This window comes from Chaetomium globosum, genomic scaffold (genome assembly GCF_000143365.1).
Source record: "Chaetomium globosum CBS 148.51 scaffold_5 genomic scaffold, whole genome shotgun sequence".
Taxonomy (NCBI): Eukaryota; Fungi; Ascomycota; class Sordariomycetes; order Sordariales; family Chaetomiaceae; genus Chaetomium; species Chaetomium globosum.
Window position 1 is genome coordinate 1,149,237 of NT_165980.1, and position 22,101 is coordinate 1,171,337.

Sequence of the window (22,101 nt, forward strand, 5' to 3'; positions counted from 1 at the left end):
GAGATAATACAGCCACGAAAGCATGAGCGATGCAACAGAGTTAGAAGGTAACTACTCTCAAACACCCCCCACCCGTTAGAACTCGGCCCAACTGTTTGAATTCTCATCTTTTTAATTTCTTGTTTATTTCTTATTTCTTATGCTTCCTATTTTGATTTCCTGCCGTTGTTGCAGACCTGACATGCCCTCCTGATGACCTTTAAAAAACAGGATCCAGTCTGTTGATCAAGTGTTTTCGCCCCTATCCCGCAGGGGTGAGTGATGCCGCGAGGCTAATAAACCAATAACAAATGAGCGTGGTCTTCCTCTTCTACCCATTAACTCCGATAGTACCAAACAATTACCCAACGCAATCTAGCACCAGTCGTCAAAGTCGTAACCGCCTGCTGTCCGCTATGCAATAAAAGCCAATACCCTTTGAGCGCACCTTTGTGGAAACGCACGAGCCTCTCTCGACTCGAAAAGCCCACATGCTAGGCCCTCGGCGTGTGTCTTTCATCTGCAACTGTGGCGCTCCTACCGGTGCATCAGCCTATTTATGAAACTGCTTCTGCGCCTGCCGTGACGCGGATCCCGCGCCCCGTCTCGTGGGTCGGCCTTGGGACGGTCGAACTCCGTCCCCCGGTGTACCGGTGAGTCTGGGTCCCGGCTGCTCAAGCCGTCACTCGACTCGACACCGTCGCCGTCCTTGGATGGGAGAAAGGCATCAAGCCCGGGGATCTCGGCAGCCCGGATCGAGTTGATGGCAAGCCGGCCAAAGGCGGAGAGGGTTCCTTCTTCGGGAGAATCAGACCTTCGGCTGTCGAAGGTGGATGCCCGGCTGGCCTCCTGCTGGGCCATGAACGACATCCGGTATCTGAGAAGGGCCCGCGCCGGGTTCACATCGTCCTCGGTGATGCAGGCGTCGGGGTTAAGGTTCGCTTCGGGGTGCGGCAGTGATGTGTTTCGGCCTGCGAAGTGGTCAGTTGCTACTCAGCCACCGGCCCAGTCTGTCAACTTACTGCCACAGAATGACTCCGGGAAACCCGTGTCTCTTCCCCGGAGTGATATCTGCGTCGGGCTTTGAGGGATAGGCATCATGTATTCGGGGTTGCTGAGCCGTGAGGAGGGCGACCTCCTGAATCTCGGTCTGCGCATGTCGGGAGAAGTTTAGTGGAAGGTTTTCTCTTTTAAGTCCCTCGACTGTCTGTTTATGCAAAGAACCACGGTGGCTCAGCCAACAACGGCTGTGGAGCTGGCTCGGCGTTGAGCTCGGAAGGCCGGCACGGTGCTCTCTGATGGCCAAGAAAGGGTGCTGGGTAACAACGATCAACGGGAAATAAAATGAGTGCGAAAGTGGTCAAACACAGAAGAGAAGAAAAAAAGTAAGTAGGGTGTACGGGATACTCCAGGCAATCCCTGAGGGTAGAAAGGAAAGGTATTACACTAGGGTTGTCCTTTTGGGCAATGAGTGCGGGAACTGCGGACAGGCCTCGGGGGGGTCTTATGAAGTGCCTGGACAAAGACCCATGAAAGTGAACAATGGGGCATGCTGCTCGTCATATATGGCCGCCGCTGGGCGGCCATGGGTCATACCCGGAGTCTCAGAGGCATGATTTTGGCGAGACAGAGCCTCCGGGGCCTCAGTCTAGACCGCCTTCGACCCTTTCACGGCGAGGTGTGCTCGCGTTGCTTCGGTCTCGAGTTGTTCAAGCGAAAGTGAACCGGTGGATGAGAGACCGTTTCCGCTCACCTTTGGTTGAGCTTAAAATGTGGGGTCAGCCCCACGCGGTGACAATTTCAGGCGCGCGGCAGGCCGAGTAGCGCTGGCCAATCGAGCATCAAGCGCTTGTCGTTTCGATGCTGGCCAAACAAAAGCCTGCTTTGACTTGAGGGACAGAAATAGCCGTGGTACGCGTCCCGGTAGAATGACCTTTGTACGAGCTGTAGGGGTTGTAAAAACCGTAGGAGCCGTCGGGAATGTATGGAGACAATTGGAAAGGAGGGAGCTCAGTTCCGACAGGTACTTAAATCTCGAGTGGGCAGTCGAGGCTTTTAGGAAGTGACGGATGCTTCCTCCGGCTTGGAACTAGGTGACATAGCCCTGGAAGCTGCTGGCAAGAACAGCCACGGATGCGGGCTCGGATTCGCCGGTGATGGCGCGGGCAGCGATGCCCTTCTGCAAGACGGGTCAGCCGGCATGCCATGCAGGCCCGCCCAGCTCTGCCAATGTTCGGTAGAATGGCTCGCCATGACTCTTTTGGGGATCCATTGGTGCTAGTGGGCTGCTGAGAGGGGGTTGCAGGCTGCATCACGCACCGCCAATGGCTCCCTACGCATGCAGGTGTTTTTGGGGGGCTCTGGCGGGTTTTGGCGGGTTTAGCCCGTAGATCAGTAAACCCACCTGGGCTCGAATTCGGGTTGACAGAGGCATGGATTTTATTTTTCCTCCTTTTTGATGGAGGGAACTGGTTATTCGTAGTTTGAGGCTGGTGTCATCGCCCAGGTCTCCGACGGACCGCGTGGGAGGCCGGCCACCGGAGCGACCAGGCCACGCCACCGGCCGGCCGTTCAACTTAGCCTGCATGCCCTCATCAGAGCGAGATGGGATGGGCGTCTGCGGGTCGGATGGTGAAAAGCAGCCAGGTGTGCCGACGGTAAGGATGCCACATAAGTCAACCGAGCAGCGGAGACATTGACCAAGCTCTTGCTGGGTTTTCCCACAGTAGCGGCTTCACCGCTGCTCGGTAGGGCAATGATGCCGCAAAAAAATGCCTTTCACTCCGTTAAGTGGTTTGGGAGCCCAATTGTGACTGCTGCATGTCTTAGAGCGACGACCGTGGCCATTCGATTATGCAGTACCTAGGGCGGGGCTCTGCTGCATCACCGAGGTCTCTGCGCATCGAGATCGGAGCTGTGCGGGGAACCGGACTCGCTCGATGCCTTGCGAATAGCGATGCTCTGGGTTACTGTAGGATGGATTTTCTATGATTGTGGGAGAGCCGGCTTTTTGGCTCACGGGAAACTCGGGATCCTAGCGCAAATGGAATCAACAGCGCCCAAGTCTGGTTGCCACAGCCGTTGTCCCGTATCATTCTCCTCTGCTCAAGAAAGTAGTAGCAGAATAGTTAGAGCACAGGATTCGGCGAATAAGTTGCACATTTGTTATTAACCGGGAACTGAGGTTGATAAGAAAAAAAGAAGAAAAAAACCGAACCAGGGGTTTATGATACGTTTTGATTGAGTCTTGGGATGTCAGGCTCGAGCCAACTGTTAGATTTGTGGAAACTGAAAGCAGCTCTCGCCAAGACCCCGGACCACGAGACCGAAGATTTCCCACCAGCTTCCGCCGCCCCATTTGAATCCGCCCCATTTCAGCCCCTGAGCCAGCGCACGAGCCACGGCACCCTTCCGAGGCCTGGATTGCTGTTCAGGCGATGTGGCACATTGGCAATGCCAAGGGCTTAGGGAATTGACAGCTCTCCAATTTACGCGACGCAACCCAAAGCCTCCAACTTTTGTACTCACCATCTCACAAGACCACCGAACGTTCTCTCCCCCACGGATTCTTCTTCTTTCCGCTCTTTAATTCCATTCTACCCACCCAGTTCCATCTTCCCAACCAACACAATGGCCGACCAAGTCCAAGAGATGCTCGATGTGCCGCGCGAGTTCCTGAAGGACGGCATCCAGTTCATCAACCGCGCGCAGAAGCGTATGTCTTCTTTCTCGCAAGCCCTCACAGGCATCACCCAGAAGACCCAAATCACTAACAGCACTTCCAGCCGACCGCCGTGAATTCATCAAGATCTCCCAGGCCGTGGGCGTCGGTTTCCTCGGTACGCCTCCCAGCAGCAGCACCCCTTTCCCCCCTGCCACACACACGGCAGTACAACAACTCCAGCTCAGCTTGCTAACCAATTTGCCACGCAACAGTCATGGGCGCCGTTGGGTACTTCGTCAAGCTCAGTATGCAACCCCCCTCTTTCTCCCCTTCTCAACCGAACAGCAACTAATCTCCCTCTGCCCCCTTACAGTCCACGTGCCCCTAAACAACATCCTCGTCGGCGGCGCATAAATTAAAAAAAAAATCAACTCGCCTCCCAAACCAGCCACGCCACACGACACGCCCACATAACGGGCCATCCGCCTGGGGAAAGGCACGACAGGATAACGGGAACTTCAACGAGCGGGCGGGCGGGCGAGCAAGGCAGCAGTGGTCAAATCCCAACTAGAGCCCCCGATTTATGCCACCACACGAACCAATTATCACGAGGTCAAGGCGTGGACGTGGGGGGATATATTGGTTTTCTTTTTTTCCGTATCATGAAGGGGACTGCGGGTTAGGGGAAAGTGAGATTCCAGGGAACGGGGTGGCGTTCGGCCGCTGAGATGAGGGGAACGAAGATGTGGAGTATGGCGGCGCAAGATATCCCATGTGCTGGTTGAGAAGCCGGCTCATATCATAATTCCTATTGCCGGCGGAGGCAATTGTAAAAAATTGATTTCTTGTTTTGGCGGTCTGCCTTGCTTGGAACTTCTGGATCGGCTGCTGCGTGATTTGAGCGGCCACGTCTATACATGGCCATGACCATCATATTTCCACCCCCTGGAGGGCACCTCACTGACTGTACCAATACAACTGAGAATTATGGTTCATTATTGACGTAGATCGTCAATTCTTTTTTTTTCTTTTTTGGCAGGGTTGTCTATGTTTGAATATACTGCTGAAGGGGGGCTCAACACAGTCCCTGGTTGCGGCACCGTTGTACGCGCAACATAGCGACAGCCGACATGTTCCCCTGCCCCACCCACCGCCGTCATGTCCAGATCCGAATCATTATCTTACCGCCTCGTCGCAAGGTATTGAGCGGCGCTGTCCCAAGCAGAGCGGTCGATCGCCGGAATATCATTGGGCTTTAGCTCCTTGACGGCGGCATGCAGCGCATCGAAGAAGTTACAAGCCACGTTGAAGTCCTCGGTGAACGATACAGCGTATGGTACATAGACACCTGGGAACTCCTCCAGCTTCTGGCTCTTGTGGGGGTCATTCGGCACGAGATCGTCAAGATACGTCTTGACCGCAATACCGAGGGCGACGTCCGGATCATAGAGGAAGGGAAGTCTGTAGACAGGTCAGCGTGGTGCTCCAGGATTTCACCGCCAGAAACAAAACATACTGATGGCTCAACTCCCAACTGTTGTCCCGGTTCCGCTTGGCCTGAGCATACATAAACATAGAGGCGAGAATGGCTTCGATGAGGTCACGATCGGCGGACCGCACCTCGGACACGAGCGAGCGGAATGCGAGGAGGTTCTTGCTAAGGGGACCCGTGTATCCGTTGGCCTGATGTCTGAGCTTGAGCAGACTCGCGCATCTGCTGATCAGGAGTAGGCTCAACTGGTCGGCTTCGGAGCCGTTGAGGGCAAGACCGCGCAGCTCGCCATGTGGGTTTCTGGTGTTAAGGAGCTCGAAGCGAATCAGCTCGATCGCGACAAGGATGGACTCGTACAGGTGCGGGAAATCGGGGTACTTCTTGGCCGTCGGCTCAATGGCGGCTAGCGCAGTGGCCAGCGCAGAGCCCCAACTGGTGAGTTCGTGCTGGTCATCGACGTAGCCCCGAATATGCAGGAATCTCCAAATGCAGATCGACTTGATCAGGTCGGCCGATTCGACGCCCTTCAACTTGTCCTCGGGGTTTGCGCGGGTCAGCGCGGCAAACTTCGGCTTCTTCAATGCTAGGACTTCAGATATGATGGAGCCATGGGCGAAGTTGGGAATATTCTCCTTGATGGTTGCCTCGTGTACTTTCCAACTGGCAACTTGTCGTGTGAAGTTGGCTTTGGCTTCCTGGCGGTCCCAGACCGTGGAAGAATAGTCGGCATCGTACCAGACCTTCATGCTGATATTCTTAAATCCGATGCCGCGGTTCAGACGAGGAATAACCAGACTCAAGGCAGCCTCTTTGATGCGGGCCGATTGTGTTGTCACCAGTTTCTTATACTCGTCTGAATCGACTCCATCAAGCGTCGGCAGGACGTGCAACTGGCCATGGGTGATCCAGGTAAGGATGCGTGGTCCGATCAGGCCTGTGCTGAGGTAGTGGAACAGCTCTGAGGGGAGCTGCAGGCCGAGATATTCATGATTGTCGTTCGTTAGGTGTTCGTAATCGTGTACCTTGACCTCGCCATTCTCGGCGATATACACGAAGTGATCGACGGCCATTCGGGCCTTGCGGTACTTGTCAAGCCAATTGGACTCTTTGCCCTTCAGGATGTCCTGAAAGCTGCTGCAAACAAGTGTTACCGACTTCTCGGCGGTGCGTAGCATATTAACCGCGTCAGCCACCGTGTGGGGTTGGGTTTTGATGATTGTTGGGTCGGTCAGAGGCAGAAACGGCGGTAGGAAGGACGTCCCAGTCATCAAGAAGGCGTCAATGAACAGAGACTCGCTGACGTTCAGCGTCTTTAGGATGTGCTTCTTCGAAACTGCATAGACCAAGTTGTTTTCCCAGTCGATGGTGCGGATGACGCAGTCTCGAATTGGGTACAGCAGCAGCTCCGAAGAACCCATGACGCCAGCACACTGGTCCGAGTCGCACATCTCGAAGTATGCCATCTGCCCTATGTCAGAGGGATATCGAATTGGCCGAAGAGGAGGGCCTCACCTGGGCAGCGGCGTTGAAGGGAGGGACCAAGAAGTGCAGCCCGCGTTGCTTCAGGATGGTCTGGAGGAGAGGGAATAGGGCCCTGGTCGGAAATGAGCCTCCTGAAAGTTAGCCCCTGGGCGCTATTGGCAAGCGTAAATAAATGGCATACGTACTTGTGCTTTGACCAAATGCCGTCACGGCCTCGGCGGCGCGACCGGTGAAATACAAGTCCCATGAAATGTCAGCCTTGACGCGGTTGGCTAGGCCACGTTTAACTGCTGCCTCGTCCTGGCCGGCCATGGATTGGCCATCGAATATGAAGAACGGGGTGATGTTATGAGCCTTCCACTGGTCCAATTCATTCTCAAGGCGTCCCTGGATCCCAGTGAGGCCACCGAGAGCCGGGAGGAGGGGCTCGTTGCCCGGAAAGACATCGAGATGCAGCTGAAGGTAGTATGCGGCGTCAACGGCGATCGCGCAGTCCTCGATTTCGCTCAGGGAATGGGCCCTAGGGTCGGAGAGTTAGCGATCTAATGTGGGGTTGAACGGAGGGGAGGATCTGGGGTGAGCAGGATGACGTACACGGCCTGGTTGTAAATGAAGGGGTCCCCGATAAGGTCTTCCATTGTCTCGTTAGCATCGATCTAGGGTGTGGGAGCAGAGCGAGAAATATGTGTGCGTCTTCTAAGACCAGCGAGCCCAGCGAGAACCGAAGCCCATCAAAGTTCCTCCCGGCTGAGATGCCCACCAAGAAGCCACCAGTTCCTGCGCACGGCGGCCAGTCGCTAGGTCTGGAGGAGGGTGTCCTTGCTACTTCTGTGCGCCAGCTCGGGGTAGATATGATGCGAAACGGTCGCGGTAAAACGGTGTGGGGAGGGGTGTGGGAATGGGGATTCGTCAAGGAGGAATAAATGTCTTGCCGGCTCGCAGGTTCGAATCGGTGTTGCTGGTTTGTTTAAACTAACCAGCGAGGCGACCCCGTGGAACAAAATGCGCTGGCAACCACCTGTCGTCACAAGGAGCTCGACGAGCACGAGGCACGAAAAGCGACTGACGGGGGAAGCTCCGAAAAGTGGCAGCCGCGCGGAGCAGGGCGGGGCAACGACAAAGGGAAGGCTGGAACCTCCAAAGCGACCTAAGGAAAGAACAGACGACAAAACTTACTCGGCATTGTGAAGGGCTACCGATGAGGGGGGTCCCACAACAATGGCAACAAAGCTCTAAGGGTCCCGTCGCTCTAGGTCGGTCTCTCCCAACGCGGCTGACCTAGGTAGGAAGCTGGGGTCTCCTTTCCGCGGCACCTTGTGAGGGCCAGAAGTAGCGTCGGAGGTGGTGGTGGTGGGTGGAGCACGGAACCGACCGACCTGCGCTGGAACACTCGCACGCGACAAAGTAATTACCAAGAGGTGCAAAAAGGAGCCAAAGAAGCGAACAACAACAGAGGGGGTAGAATGAGTGACTTGGAGTTGGTCAACCACAAACGCTGGCCATCATCGGGCCACAGGGTCAAAGGGGCGAGACTCTCTTGGGAAGAGTGATAGATGAGCTTCCAGTTGGAAATGAGGCGGCTCAGCAAAGGAACCACCCGACTCTCGGGTGGTGGAAACTTTGGTGCAGATGGCCTGAGCGCGTAATACAGTATCAATCTTGTTACACTGTACAGTCGCACTGTGTCATTAAGTTGTGGCGGTGGTGTGCTCTGGACTGTGGCGCCCACTTACACCAGATTGTGGCTGGTAACCCCCCAGCCCCCTAGGAGAGGAAAAGACGATGAGATTCCCAAAACTTCTTGATCGGGTAGGAATACAAGTCCCTAATACGGTGGAACCGCCAGAGCCAGCATGAATAACTAGCGGTGTGGAATGCCCCTATCATAATTAAACTTTCCACTTTGGTATTTCCAAGAGTAAGCGGAAGTGTGAGAACTACGGCAAGGCTTTCTTTGCTTTGTGTGTTATGTTAGGTACTTTCGTGTGTAACTGGCCTCGGTGTCGAGAAGAGGTAATGAATGCTTGGAAGGAACATACACGAAAATATCAATATCAATTGTCTCGGTGTTTCGTCTGCCCTACCCCTGACTGACTCAGCTGTCGCCGCTCGCAACGCCACCTGCAGACAACAATGGAGTGATGATTAAGCAACCGGCCTGTGAAAGCTCAAGATAACCATTGACTCACGCTGGCTCGGTATGGTGATGGCCTCTGAGACTTCTAGTAAGCTTCGGCGACGACAAGAACGGAAGAAACGCCGACCCCTTCTCGTGCCTCCCTTAAGCGAAGAAGCCCCTGGATATCGACGGGTTCGGGGGTGAACGGCCAACCATCGTTGACACCGCGCAATAAGCAGACCCTTCCACATCTTGAACCTGTAGGACCTCTGCGGAGAACCAAATCGGTTCTTTTTTGTCCAAAATTCCGCGATGGCACTGGTAGGATCGTATCCGGCACTCACCTTGTCGATTGCTATCGCAAAAGATATTACAGCGCCCCTCAAGTTGAGCCAATGGCCCTAGAAGGCGGCCCTCGGCTCTTCATCACTCGAGATTCCTATGCCCGTACATACCAGCCCAATCATAGGTTTGCAAGTAGCCCCGGACCCTAGATGTAATTCAACGGCGGGCTGTAATAACCCCAATCAGGCGAGCATAGGGCTGCGGAGCCGAAAGCCCCCATTCCGGCTCCGGTTGCGGGGCGGCCGCTGGATTGGGGTCCAGGCGAACGAGCCGTGCATTAGCGTTGAGCTCTGAAACCATGGATTGGGTCGGCTCGGGACCGAGTAACTAAAGTGGCTTTTTCATCTCCAGATATGTTGAGGTCGTATGTCGATGACTTTTGTTGTGCATATGGTTGGGGAAATACCCTTGTGTCGACGGTAGTTACCCCATCCGGGCATATCGTGAAACCTCCGCCGGAGAGACCCAAGCAGATGGGGTTTGGGGGCGGGGATTCTCGGGCTCTTGGCAGGGCTCACTGGGCTGGGGAATCCTTCGAGTGCCCGGGAGTCAGAAAAGGCAACCCGGCCCGTAACGCATGAGAGGCCTCACGACCATCGCGGCTCGTTCACTGGCCTGTTGTTTTGAAGAAGAGATGAGCTTCAGCTTCGCATGGGTGATGGGGTATACCATAATGGGCGTGTGACTGAGCATGTAATGGAAGTACTTCGTAAGAGGAAGGATTCCTTGGTGTTGAAAATAGCAGTGAGAGATGAGTTTGGCTCGGTTGCCTAGCTGGTGGGTAGAAACACCCAAAAAAAATCGAGAGAAAGCTCTTTCAAACTGAACGAACCGCCCAATCGCGGGTTTAGAGAACGCTTTCGGATTTCACCGTCGACGATGAGGGTGATTGAGTTGTCTCGGCCCCCAAGAGCCCGCCAGCTGAGAACGGCGCCGCAATTCCGAAACGCACCTCTACTTACTGTGTAGACCGACGCTTCTTCGAACATGAATAGAACCGCTACACGTAGCCCTAGACCGAGAAAAAAAAGAAATTGATGAGTAACACAAGATAGTCTCTAGGGAACGAATCCACTCGGTTAGCTAAGCTGAAAGAGAGCTGAGCGATCGCCCCGCAGCAGTGCTGATGATCACGACTCTTCCAAAGTGGCAGCCTGAGGAAAGCCTAACTCGATGCAGCCTCGTTTTCGCAATGCCGGAACCCACCTCCACGCCAAGCATCAAACGTCCCCGCGGCAAACGGCTCTAGCGATCCGCACAGATGCGTGGCTCGTGGCACAAGCCAGGGGCCGGCACGGTGTGGTTCAGCAAGCCCAGCCCGCCGGTTTCGAGATGCTGGACCGCACGTGGCGGCATGCAATCGGCAATGGTACCCCCCCCCTTTTCCATGGAAACACAGTCGTGCAGCCCGTTCCATGTCGTACGCAAAGGCACATAGAGCCGCACAACGTGCTGGCCAGCTGGGTCGCTCTACGCATACGAGAGTTCGGGCTCTGAAAATAAATCCCAAAACAAGACATAAGGTAGGTTCCAAGCCGCGCCGTCACATCGCGGCATGTACCCGATGGCTAGGATACGTGCGGCGGGTACTAAGGTTAGACCCGCGCTCACGCGGAGGGAACATGCCCCTGGCCGACCCCTTTGGTCGGTAACGCTGTGCCGGGACGGGCGGCCGGCCGGCGTCAGCTCGTGGGCCTGGCCGAGCGGCTACCGTGCCTCTTTTGTTCAACTCCCCGAAGTGATGACCGACGAGAGCATGTGGAAGGCGTAGCTAGTAAACCCGTGGTTGTGGCATCTTAGTAACGGATTGGCAAGCAACAACGACTCAACTGCGGCGTATCTCGAGAGATCTCACACCGCTCATGACTCCCGTATCAGAAGACCGTGAGATGTGAAGTTCGGAAATAGCGAGGCCGTCGTACAGCCGTCGCGGACCAGGGCGAGCGGGTGCTCACTCCGCTTGGATAGGACTCGTCCGATGTTCTCCGTTGCCTCGGCTCGTGGCATACGGTGCCGCAATGCAACGCCATTCGGATGCATCCCATCCCCAAGTACACTACACCATACCCTGAACACCCATTGACCACTGAGTGATTCAACGCGGGACGGCCAGGAACCGAGTGATCGGGCCATACATGCCAGATAGTATGTGGCTTGGCATGCTGTGCTGGGAACTCAACGGTCCGGAGGGGATGTCACGCTGGATGCCATAGCCCCCTGAATACCTTCCTCTTCCGGGTCCCGAGCCCGCTTAATCTGCTGCGAGCGTGAGATGTGACGTATTTTGTCGCACACGAAGGCCTTCTCACCAACCGGTGAAGCGGCCTCAATTGACTCAGTCCGTTCGGGGAGGTCTGGTTGGTCGCAACACGTGCTGCGAACAAGCCGCAGGACCCTGCGTGCGTGGGGGCTTGCGGATCCTTCGGCACCGCGTTTTTACCACGGGGCCGGACCGGGCTTCCCGTGTTGGCTGGATGCAACTCAAAGATTTCGTGATCAGTGAGCGTCACGGCTCAATCCGGCTGATGACAATTTACGCCGGATTGAGATGCGCTGGCCGATACGCTGAGGATTAGGCGAAGAAACGAACCGAAGCGAGAGCAGAAAAAAAAAAAAAACTTCTGTTCCACGAAAAGTCGAAAGCGTGATGCCTAGACTCGACTTCGTCAGCAAGCGGAAGAAAAGGCCCGGGATTGGTGGGAGACAATAACCGCTTGTCGTCTCAACATGCTGCATGCAAGCGGCTCCGCCCAAGCGACTGACTGTACGACCCTAGTCGGTGCTTACACAGGCGGCCAGGCATCCAACTTTCGTCCCAGTCGCGCAACTCAGCCCTACGAATGTGGCTCGGGCACCCGAAGAAAGTTCACTTCAGCCCCCAATCCGTTTTTGGCCTGTCTCAACTGCCTGTTTCATACAAACGCGCACATCCAGGGCCATGCATGACCAAACGTCCGGATCCCGCGGTTCGGCGGCACTGCATCTCCCACACACCCTCCGGGACGTCGAATTCTGGACGCAATGTCGAAATCAAAGGGCGTTTCCGGCCCCACACCACCGGTCCCAACGAGACTCGGACCAAGACTGGCTGTCCGAGTCACACCTTGGGCGTGTGTCTTTGTAACACCCTGTCTCCGAGGCACCCCTGCATCTACAGGTATGTACTAGCAGCATCTCGAAATAGTGTACTTCTGGCTTGTGGATACGCCGAGCGCGCGATCAGCCTTATGTCATCCATATTTTGGGGGCTCGAGGGCATCGCCGCCTACGCCGACAGGGTACCTTGCAAGCGGATTGGTGATGGGACGGGATCCAGGTAGTCGGGAGCATGGTCAGTCCTCGACGGTCTATATAAGACTCTTTGGACACCCGTGTTAGGATCCTGCTTTCATCATCAGCATCAAACACCTCAACAAGACAGACAAACAACTTCAAAGCAATACTCACTACCAACAACTCCCACCAACAACTCCCATCAAACAGCTTCCAACAACTCACCACCTTTCACCACCAGGTCTCTCACCATCCAACTCAAACAACCCAACATTTCCCACAACCCTCAACTTTTAAACTCAACCACCAACTTCGCAATGGCTGCCACCACTTTCTTCACCACCGACTCCCTCGTCAACTTCGGCCGTTCCGGGTACAACAAGTGAGTAAACCACTCCCACAGATCTCCCCGCAACAGAATACTGACACCGAAACCCAGGGGCAACTCCGACGACGATGAGGAGAACAAGCTCGTCAACTACGGCCGCTCCGGCTACAACAAGTGAGTATCTCCACCTCCCGCCTTGCAGGAAAACGCAGCAGCTAACGCTCGACCAGGGACGACAAGGACGACGAGGAGAACAAGCACCACTAAGCTCGCTTAGTCTTTGATTTTCTTCTCTTCCATTGCATGCTAGACCCCGTCCCGATTCCGAGCTACTGGTAGCTCGAACGGGGCGGGAAGCGCCACCGCTTCTTTCGCATTTCCTTTCCGGCGCACTGGACCTTCATCGGGACGCATTTCGGAGCATAGAATAGAATAGACTGTACGACCATGGGCTTAGAACGGCGGGGGGGGAGGGCAGGGCGCGGGCCCTTGGGGGGATGGCGAGTTGGTGGTCTGCATTTCAGGGCGCAGGCTAGCTTTCTGGGACGGGGATGTTGTATCATGACTTGATGAGAATACGCGGTGGATAGACGTCTGGAACGGTTGGCGGGTTTGGATCCCTTGTACAACAACTATATGTTACACAATCATTTTCCCACACAAAACCTGGTCTTTCGTTAGCTGATATGCCACTGGCTTGCATCAAAGTTCCTTACTTTTCGAAGATGACGCCGAGTACCTCCTCCACATCACCGGACTCACCGCGCCCGGTGATAGAAGCAAGTCGAAGACCGGCGAGCCGCAAGTGCTCCGCCGCGAGGACGATGTCCGGTTCATCATAAGAGTCAGACTTCTTGGCCTCGGCCATGAAATCGCCAAGGTGGCGTTCACACTCTGAAAGCAGTTGGCTCTGCCGTTCGGTGACTCCAAGTAGATGCTGCATGTCATCGGGTAGCGAGGTAAGGCTCGCGAATGACTGTGCTAATATTTCAGTGAGTTCATGTATGCCGCCCGCATCAGTCAGCCCTGCAGCAGCCTTGCAGGAAATGGTCAGCGGCTCTTGACCACTAAGGCCGTCGATATCCGCCAATACCGAAGATTTGAAATCCTGGATCAGTAATTCGAGTGACTCTGGGCTCACGATATCGGTTTTGTTTACCGCAACGAGACACTGCTGCGCGCCTGCTGCCAATTGGAGCGTCTCGAGGTCGTAGCTTATTCGATGGTTTCCAGATTCTGTTGCCTCTACAGAAGCCAGCACGATGATGACATCCGAATCCAGTGCCTTCTGTCGTGCTCTCCGGATGCCTTCCTGCTCGATAGCGCCGATGGTGGAAGCTGCAGTTCCATCGTGATGCCCCAAGGATTCCGACGTCTTCGTTCGAATCCCAGCCGTATCTGCGAAAGAGCAGAGGTACCCCCGAATATCAAGGCTTGCCTCGACAATGTCTCTGGTTGTACCAGCCTCAGCCGATACAATTGAGGCTTCACGACCGACTATCTGATTCATCAACGAGCTTTTTCCAGCGTTTGGAGGCCCCAAAAGCGCAATACGAATCCCGTTTCGAAGAAGCTCGCTACGTTGACTTCCAAGTTTGTGAAGCCCGATGGAGTGAAGAATGTCCTCGGTCAACCTGGTCACGTTGGTAAGAAGTTCGGCAGGCGACTCATCGAAATGCTGATCTTCCGAGAAGTCAATTAGCGCCTCGATCTCCCCGCGGCCGAGCAAGAGCTGATCGCGCCAGCTGTCATACGTCTTTCCAAGGGTACCCGAGTTGCCCCGGACGGCCGCCCGTCGTTGATGCTCGGTTTCGGCGGCAAGAGTGTCACCAAGGGACTCGATCTGAGCGAGATCTAGGCGACCGTTAAGGAAAGACCGTCTCGTGAACTCGCCTGGACCAGCATAGCGTATCTCTGTTGATGACGGACATCTCCGGACAGCAGAGAGGACAGCTTTCACGGTCGCTGGCCCTCCATGAACGTGAAGTTCGAGCACATCTTCGCCGGTCACCGTCTTGGGACCAGGGAAGTACAGGACAAGGGCATCGGAGTCGACGATATTGGCTCCAGATAAGTCGGCTAACCCAGGTTCGAAGAGCGTTCTCACTCCGGCAAACCTGGGCTTAGGTGGGGCCTTGTTTGGACACAATCCATGGTAGACCTACAACGATATCAGCAAGGAAGAGCCAGTGCAAATTAGGAACAACAACATACGTCGAGACAACCAGGCCCAGAGATACGAATTACAGCTATACCCGCCCTTCCTGAACCTGATGAAAGGGCATAAATGGTGTCATGGTTGGTGAATGAGGTAGCATCGTCAATCCTAGGGAGACGACTAGTCAAATCGTGGATGCGCCGGCCAGAATAGGACCATGCTTGGGTCTGAAAAAGGGCCGGTGCACTCCTAAATTCCAGTGGGCGCTGGGGTAGGACTCTCTTCAACGCATATCGTAACATTGACTTTTGGACACAACCAAGGAGGTGTGTAGCAGGTGTTTGGGGAGTTGATGGCAGGTGCAGTTTGCGACTGATACAAGACAACCCTGAAGGGTGAAACAGTGGAGAGAGCTCAGGCGGCTCTGCACAATGGATGTAAATAATTGGCCAGTTCATCGGAAATGACCCATAAATGATAAGATAAGAAAATACCAGCACAGGCCGGATCCTGGACCAAAACTTCGAGTCCCCGGATTTTTTTTCAGCATCGCGTTCGCAGCCCCTCCAAAAGCACGATCGATCAGGAACGGTTCCGAATTGGGCCTCTTCCCCCAGCCATCCAAACCAGACCTGATTGAACTAAGTTTTGTCAGCGCCTGCAGGCAGCCTTGAGAAACAATGTCTGACGAAATCGTTTGGCAAATCATAAACCGTTAGTACTACTCTTCGCTTTGTAGGACGTACATACACTTGCTAACCCACACGACAGAACAGTTTTGTGCCTTTAAGCTCAAGTAGGCTTGCTTGTATTCTTTGCTGTCGCCCCGGGCCCTAACTTTAATTAGGACAACCAAAGGGAATAACTTCTGCAGAAATGAATACTCAGTACGGTGCCTCCAGGGATTTCCCGAGCGATTGCCTGCTAACAATGGTGTAGGTGAGCGGCCTGTGCAACCGCCAAAGTTGCCCCCTCGCCAACAGCCGGTATGCGACGGTCAGGACGTCCCCCAAGGGGACAATCTATCTCTACATCAAGACGGTCCGTAATGCAATAGCAAGGCGCTTGTAGCAAGCTTCTAACAGACGTTTCTGGCATAGATCGAACGATCGCACATGCCCTCGAAATGGTGGGAGAAGATCAAGCTCTCCAAGAACTACCAAGAAGCGCTCCAGCAAATCGAAGGCCGGCTGCAATACTTTCCGAAATTCCTCCTCCACAAATGCAAGCAACGTCTTACCCGACTAGTCCAAGTGGCGACCCGCATGCGCAGGATAGCGGCGGAGGAGACCAGGCTAGGCGAACAACTCGTTCCGAAAATGGCGCCCAAGATCAAACACCGGGAGGAGGCCAGAGAGCGCAAGGCATTGATGGCGGCGAAATTGGAGCGGACGATCGAGAGAGAGCTGCTCGAGAGATTGCGGCAGGGCGCATACGGCGACATGCCGCTCAACTGCAACGCCAACATCTGGAAGAAGGTCCTGAATGCGCTCGAGACGGAGGGCGAGGGTGTCCGGGACAAGGATCTCGACAAGGGCATCGAGGACGAGGACGAGGTCGAGGATGAGCTCGAGAAGGAGATGGAAGAGGAGGACGAGGAAGAGGATGGTGCGGTGGAGTACGTGTCCGACTTCGATGAGAGCGACGACGAAGAGCTAGCCGACATTGAAGATTGGCTGGGCAGCGACGAGGACGACGAGGAGGATGACGATGACGAGGAGGACAGCGAGGAGGACGACGAAGAAGAGGTCAAGAAGAAGAAGGCGGGCGACAAGCGGAAGAGAGGTCGCGCGGTCAAGCCTGCGGCACGGAAACGGAAGGAGATCGAGGTGGAGAGGGAGACAGAGAAGGCAAAGCTGCTTGCATTTTAAGCTGTTCCGAGACTTTTGAGGAGCGAATAGGTTGTTGATGTCGGCAGGAGCCCATCGTTAATGATACCGTCGTACGAAGTACATTGAAAGCCATAACGCAAACGCCACAGATTTCGTTTGAATAAGGATCGTCCCGGGGTGTGCCTCATCCGCATTGTTCACTCGGGGAACCTGTTGACATTCTTCACTAGGGCATCTTCCTCGCGTTGTTTACTCGGGCATGTGTACTTGACTGAACAGACAGCGGAACTGCCCTCACAACGTCCGACGGTCACGAAATCCACGCGTCACCCGCTTCCTTGTTCTCTCTCAACTTACACCGATCCGGTTCCCCTTGTTGCCATAGGTTCCCCAGAACAACTTGCCCTCGCCCAAACGTCACAGATCCAATCCGCCTAGGAGGTCAACATATTTAAGTCAACTGAGATTGATCAACATTTACGATCCAATTCTTCCTCGTACTCCTCTCGACAGTAGGCAACTTACTTTTACCCTTTTCGCATTCACCAGAGAGGCAAGCAAAGAGGAACTCGAGCAAGTCGACGACAAAGACCCTAAGCAAGTCAACGAAATGGAACCTAAACAAGTCGACGAGGAACCAAAGGTTGACTCCGAGTTAACCAAGCAGATTGTGGGCCAGCTACGGCAGAAGCCCTACAACAGGGTCGCTGCTTACCTCGCCGCCCATGATGCAAGCCTCTCTATTCCAATACTAAAACATTGCACTTGTGTTAACAAGTCTTTAGGTCATCCAACGCCAATTCGAACCCGCCTCCTACCTCTTGGGTACCGGAAGGGTCGAGGCTTCTTGGAACATAGACCGACCCGAGCGCGCTATGGCGATAGCGGTCTACATTTTCGAGGAGGAGACGGTAGAGAAACCCAACTGCAGGCAATGCAGTAAACGCATTGGGCCGACCCCTGTTCCCGTTTGTCTTTGCCCCAGCGGCGATGTCGTCGACGGAGCATGCACCAATTGCTTCTATTCTGGTCGCCCTTCTGCCTGCAGCTTGGTCCTCGGTGGGTTGTCTTTTTATCTTAAGTTCTGCGATATGTGCTGATGTGGGCTAAATACGCAGACGCTCGGCGCGACGAGAAAGAAAAGGAGAGACGGGAGGAGGAAGAGAGACGGATGGAGGAGGAGAGACGGACAGAGGAGGAGGGACGGACAGAGGGGGAGGGACGGACAGCGGAGGAGGGAGAGAAGGAGGAGGAGGTTCAGGCGCTGACACCGGCTCTGCTTGATCAGATGTCCTTTGCTGAGCTCGAGGTATTGAAGCATATGGTGGATGATGCACTTGGGCGCCGCCGGAACTTGGGCAGGAACCGGCATCGGGTCGGGGGCAGGAAACATAGAAGCGCCTAATTGTCAGTAGAGCCAGACAGGCATACTTATGTATTGTTGTCAAGCCAATGTTAACCCCGAACTTTTCTCACTAATGCTAAGCAGTGAAGAATGTGGCAATAAAAGCAGGCCTTGGTAAGTTCTGATGAGCTTACAATATATAAGGAGCTTGGTATATAGAAAAAGGGAGTTCTCTGTAATATATTTCCTCCTTCTCGATAGTTTTCTTTCCTTTGTAGAATATAGTCCTTTTTACCCCGTGACATAACCCACTGCCAGAAGCTCCTTGCAGTGTGACAAAAAGCGTGTGACTCTACTTTGTACATAATTATCAATGATGACTGACTGCAGGTTAGCCAAGGTTAAGGAAATAAGTTTTAAACCTGGTTCAGGCGATGCAGTCGGCTCGGCCCCCAACAAGCATGGAGATCGAGTCACATCAATTTATACTACTACTAAGACTTACTATCTCTAACTACCTTAGTCCTTCATTACCCGTGAGTCACATTCTGGTGGCTCAGCGCATTACTTATAAAACCATGAACTTTCACCTGTGCTCGAATTTCACTATTTCTCATTCTTGTCAAACGAAAAACACACAATGGCTTCTCAAGCAACAGACAGGACAGCAGAGGCTACTACCTCCATGGCAGCAATGAAACTTGACAAAAAAGGTACCCATGGTTCTGCGAGACGCAAAGCCTTATTAACGAACTGCTAATCATCCTCCTCCTTGCAGCCGAAAAGGAGCGCCAGAAGGCGGAGAAAGCCAAAAAGTTCGCCGAGAAACGAGCAAACCAACAAGCCCGCCTCGCAGCGGGACCAAAAGCCCTGAAAACCACCGACCAACCCGAACTTCCAAAGTATGTCGAGCAAACGCTACCAGGCGAGAAAAAGGGTCAGTAGTAGTCGTAGTATTCGTCACCCATATCCGCCGCTAAGTTCCGGATGCTCTTTAGTCCTCGGGCCCCTCGATTCACCGTACCACTCGGCCTATATCCCGGGCGTCGTCGAGTCGGCCTGGGATGCGTGGTGGGCCAAGATGGGTTTTTTCGAGCCCGAGTTCACCGAGGACGGCCAGAACCTTGCCCCGGGTGCCTTCGTCATCCCGCTCCCTCCCCCAAACGTCACTGGCGCGTTGCATTGTGGCCATGCCCTGGGAACGGCGCTCGAAGACCTGCTCATCCGCTGGCACCGGATGAGAGGCTTCACCACACTTTATATCCCCGGGTGTGATCATGCCAGCATCAGTACCCAGTCCGTTGTCGAGAAGATGCTGTGGAGAAGGGAGCGCAAAACCCGCCATGATCTCGGTCGGGAGGGCTTTGTCGCGAGGGCACTGGAGTGGAAAGACGAGTACGTTCGCTATCCCCTCCGTTTACAAGCATGCCGTAACCTCACATAACCAAACAGGGTACCACACCAAAATCAACAAAGTGCTCCGGCGGCTCGGCGGATCCTACGACTGGACCCGCGAAGCCTTCACCATGGACCCCCAGCGGAGCGAAGCCGTCATCGAGGCCTTCGTGCGCCTGCACGACGAAGGCTCATCTACGGTGCCAACCGGCTCGTCACTGGTGCGGACATCCTCAACACGACCGTCTCCAACCTCGAGGTCGAAAGCATCCACCTTCCCGGGCCGCACCAGCTCACCATCCCCGGCTACGACCGCAAGATCGAGTTCGGGCGTGCTGACCTCCTTTTTCCTACCCCCTTCCCGAGGGCACCGAGCCCCCCCACACCCCCACACACCCCGAAACCATCACCATCAGCACAACCCGCCTCGAAACCATGCTCGGCGACGTCGCCATTGCCGTGCACCCCGACGACGCCCGCTACACGCATCTGGTGGGCCGGTTCGCGCGGCACCCCTTCGTGGACCGGCTGCTCCCCATCATCGCGGACCGCGTGGCGGACCCGTCCTTTCGGCAGCGGCGCGGTCAAGATCACGCCGGCGCACGACGCGGCCGATTTCGCGGTGGGCGTGGCGCACGGGTTGGAGTTTGTCAATGTACTGAATGATGATGGCACGATGAATGCGAATGCGGGCAGGTTTAAGGGGATGAAGCGGTATGATGTGCGGAGGGTGTTGGGGGAGGAGTTGGGGAGGTTGGGGTTGTTGGTCGGGGAGGAGCCGAATCCGATGACGATTCGGGTGTGCTCCAAGTCGAGGGATGTGATTGAGCCTGTGGTGAAGCCACAGTGGTGGATGAGTATGAAGGAGCTGGCGGGGCCGGCGATGGAGGCGGTTAGGAAGGGGGATATTACCATCCGGCCGGAGACGGCGAGCCGGAGCTACTTCCAGTGGCTGGAGAATATCAATGATTGGTGTTTGTCGAGGCAGTTGTGGTGGGGGCATCAGATCCCGGCGTATCGCGTTGGGTTTGCTGCTAGTGGTGGCGGGCTGGAGTCAGAGGGCGAGGTCTGGGTCGTGGCGCGGAGTGAGGCGGAGGCGAGGGAGAAGGCGGCAAAGAGGTTTCCTGGGAGGGAGTTCTCGCTGGAGAGGGATCCGGATGTCCTCGACACCTGGTTTTCTTCCGGGTTGTGGCCCTTTTCTACGCTGGGCTGGCCGCACAAGACGCACGATATGCAGAACTTGTTCCCGAATAGTGTTCTGGAGAGTGGATGGGATACCCTGTTCTTCTGGAGTGAGTCCACCACCTCCGGCCCCCAAAGCCATTCAATGGTGCTAACCAGACGATAGTTGCGCGCATGATCATGCTCAGTCTGAAGTTGACCGGCCAAGTCCCCTTCCGGGAGGTGTATTGCCACTCGCTCATCCGGGACGCACAAGGCCGCAAGATGTCCAAGTCTCTGGGCAATGTGCTGGATCCGGTGGCGGTCATGGAGGGCATCTCGCTTGAGGCGCTGCAGGAGAGTTTGAAGACGGGAAACCTCGACGAGTCCGAGTACAAGGTCGCCAGCAAGAACCAGAAGCTGTCGTTCCCGAACGGAATTCCCGAGTGCGGAGCGGACGCACTACGGTTTTCCCTCATCAGCTACACGACAGGCGGTATGTCACTCTCGCCCACTGCCATCAAACCCTTGCCGCCGCAAGCTAACTTTCCCAGGCGGCGATGTCAACTTTGATATTAAGGTCATGGCGGGATACCGCAGGTTCTGCAACAAGATTTACCAGGCAACCAAGTACGTCCTCGGGAAGTTCCCAGCCAGCTACGTCCCTCCGTCCAAGCTCGCAAAGACGGGCAACGAGTCTCTCTCGGAGCGCTGGGTCCTCCACCGCCTAAACGTTGCTGCCCGAGCTGTCCAGGAGGCTCTTGAGAAGAGAGAGTTCTCGCGCTCGGCGCAAGCTGTGTATCGGTACTGGTATGACGACGTGTGCGACGTCTTCATTGTGGGTTTCCCCGGGCCGCAACAGCACTCGAAGTGCCGACAGAAGCTGACCAGGCCTAGGAAACCTCCAAAGCCGTCCTCCAGGACGGAAGTGACGCGGCCAAAGCAAGCGCCATTGACACCCTTTATGCTGCCGTGGAAGGCGGTCTTACGCTCACGCACCCGTTCATGCCGTTCCTAAGCGAGGAACTGTGGCAGCGGCTGCCCAGGAGACAGGGCGACTCGACTCCGTCGATTGTCAAGGCGCGGTATCCTGAGTACTGCGCGGACTTGGACGATGGCGATGCTTCTGAGAAGTTTGAGCTCGTCATCTCGTGCGCCAAAGGCATCAGATCGTTGGCAGCTGAGACGGGGATCAAGAGGGACGGAGTCGGTACGTAGCAAGGCGTTCATCTGGTGATTTGACGTGAATCTAACGGTGCATACTCTTAGGATATGTCGCTTGTCAAAACACAGCCGACCTTGCCCTTCTTCGGGCTGACATTGGTCCTCTCAAGTCATTGATCGGTAAAGCCGTCGCGTCTCTGACCATGCTCAGGGCTGAAGAAGGGAAATCCGACTTGGAAGGATGTGCTGCCTTTTCGGTCTCGTCAACCACGACGGTATACTTGAAGCCTGGTCAGACCAATTGAACGATAGTTAGGTACCTAGGTAGCTAGACGACTCTCCATAATGCAGTTGTGTTATGAAA

General features: G+C 55.0%; 8 protein-coding genes across 8 annotated transcripts; 5 read left to right on the plus strand and 3 right to left on the minus strand.

Annotated features, from left to right (window-relative positions):
* Positions 1-516: 516 nt before the first annotated feature.
* Positions 517-1,137, minus strand: CHGG_07195 (uncharacterized protein; the record flags this gene model as incomplete). The annotated part of the gene is made up of 2 exons (XM_001224850.1): positions 517-950; positions 1,002-1,137. The coding sequence occupies 2 exons, from the start codon at positions 1,135-1,137 to the stop codon at positions 517-519; spliced, it is 570 nt and encodes a 189-aa protein (XP_001224851.1).
* A 384-nt stretch (positions 1,138-1,521) lies between these two features.
* CHGG_07196 (uncharacterized protein) lies at positions 1,522-2,260 on the plus strand (the record flags this gene model as incomplete). The annotated part of the gene is made up of 2 exons (XM_001224851.1): positions 1,522-1,657; positions 2,073-2,260. The coding sequence occupies 2 exons, from the start codon at positions 1,522-1,524 to the stop codon at positions 2,258-2,260; spliced, it is 324 nt and encodes a 107-aa protein (XP_001224852.1).
* A 1,349-nt stretch (positions 2,261-3,609) lies between these two features.
* On the plus strand, positions 3,610-4,057 carry CHGG_07197 (uncharacterized protein; the record flags this gene model as incomplete). The annotated part of the gene is made up of 4 exons (XM_001224852.1): positions 3,610-3,694; positions 3,756-3,818; positions 3,916-3,948; positions 4,017-4,057. 4 exons carry the CDS (start codon positions 3,610-3,612, stop codon positions 4,055-4,057), a joined length of 222 nt encoding a protein of 73 aa, XP_001224853.1.
* Positions 4,058-4,824: 767 nt separating this feature from the next.
* CHGG_07198 (uncharacterized protein) lies at positions 4,825-7,255 on the minus strand (the record flags this gene model as incomplete). The annotated part of the gene is made up of 4 exons (XM_001224853.1): positions 4,825-5,104; positions 5,160-6,603; positions 6,803-7,137; positions 7,212-7,255. 4 exons carry the CDS (start codon positions 7,253-7,255, stop codon positions 4,825-4,827), a joined length of 2,103 nt encoding a protein of 700 aa, XP_001224854.1.
* Positions 7,256-12,671: 5,416 nt separating this feature from the next.
* On the plus strand, positions 12,672-13,113 carry CHGG_07199 (uncharacterized protein; the record flags this gene model as incomplete). Its single annotated transcript, XM_001224854.1, has 3 exons — positions 12,672-12,736; positions 12,794-12,856; positions 12,993-13,113. The coding sequence occupies 3 exons, from the start codon at positions 12,672-12,674 to the stop codon at positions 13,111-13,113; spliced, it is 249 nt and encodes an 82-aa protein (XP_001224855.1).
* A 281-nt stretch (positions 13,114-13,394) lies between these two features.
* On the minus strand, positions 13,395-14,979 carry CHGG_07200 (uncharacterized protein; the record flags this gene model as incomplete). The annotated part of the gene is made up of 2 exons (XM_001224855.1): positions 13,395-14,843; positions 14,938-14,979. 2 exons carry the CDS (start codon positions 14,977-14,979, stop codon positions 13,395-13,397), a joined length of 1,491 nt encoding a protein of 496 aa, XP_001224856.1.
* A 541-nt stretch (positions 14,980-15,520) lies between these two features.
* On the plus strand, positions 15,521-16,711 carry CHGG_07201 (uncharacterized protein; the record flags this gene model as incomplete). The annotated part of the gene is made up of 3 exons (XM_001224856.1): positions 15,521-15,554; positions 15,780-15,826; positions 15,941-16,711. 3 exons carry the CDS (start codon positions 15,521-15,523, stop codon positions 16,709-16,711), a joined length of 852 nt encoding a protein of 283 aa, XP_001224857.1.
* A 1,946-nt stretch (positions 16,712-18,657) lies between these two features.
* Positions 18,658-22,042, plus strand: CHGG_07202 (uncharacterized protein; the record flags this gene model as incomplete). Its single annotated transcript, XM_001224857.1, has 8 exons — positions 18,658-18,730; positions 18,796-18,832; positions 18,921-19,412; positions 19,470-20,704; positions 20,761-21,069; positions 21,128-21,411; positions 21,471-21,783; positions 21,843-22,042. The coding sequence occupies 8 exons, from the start codon at positions 18,658-18,660 to the stop codon at positions 22,040-22,042; spliced, it is 2,943 nt and encodes a 980-aa protein (XP_001224858.1).
* Between the last annotated feature and the right edge of the window lie 59 nt (positions 22,043-22,101).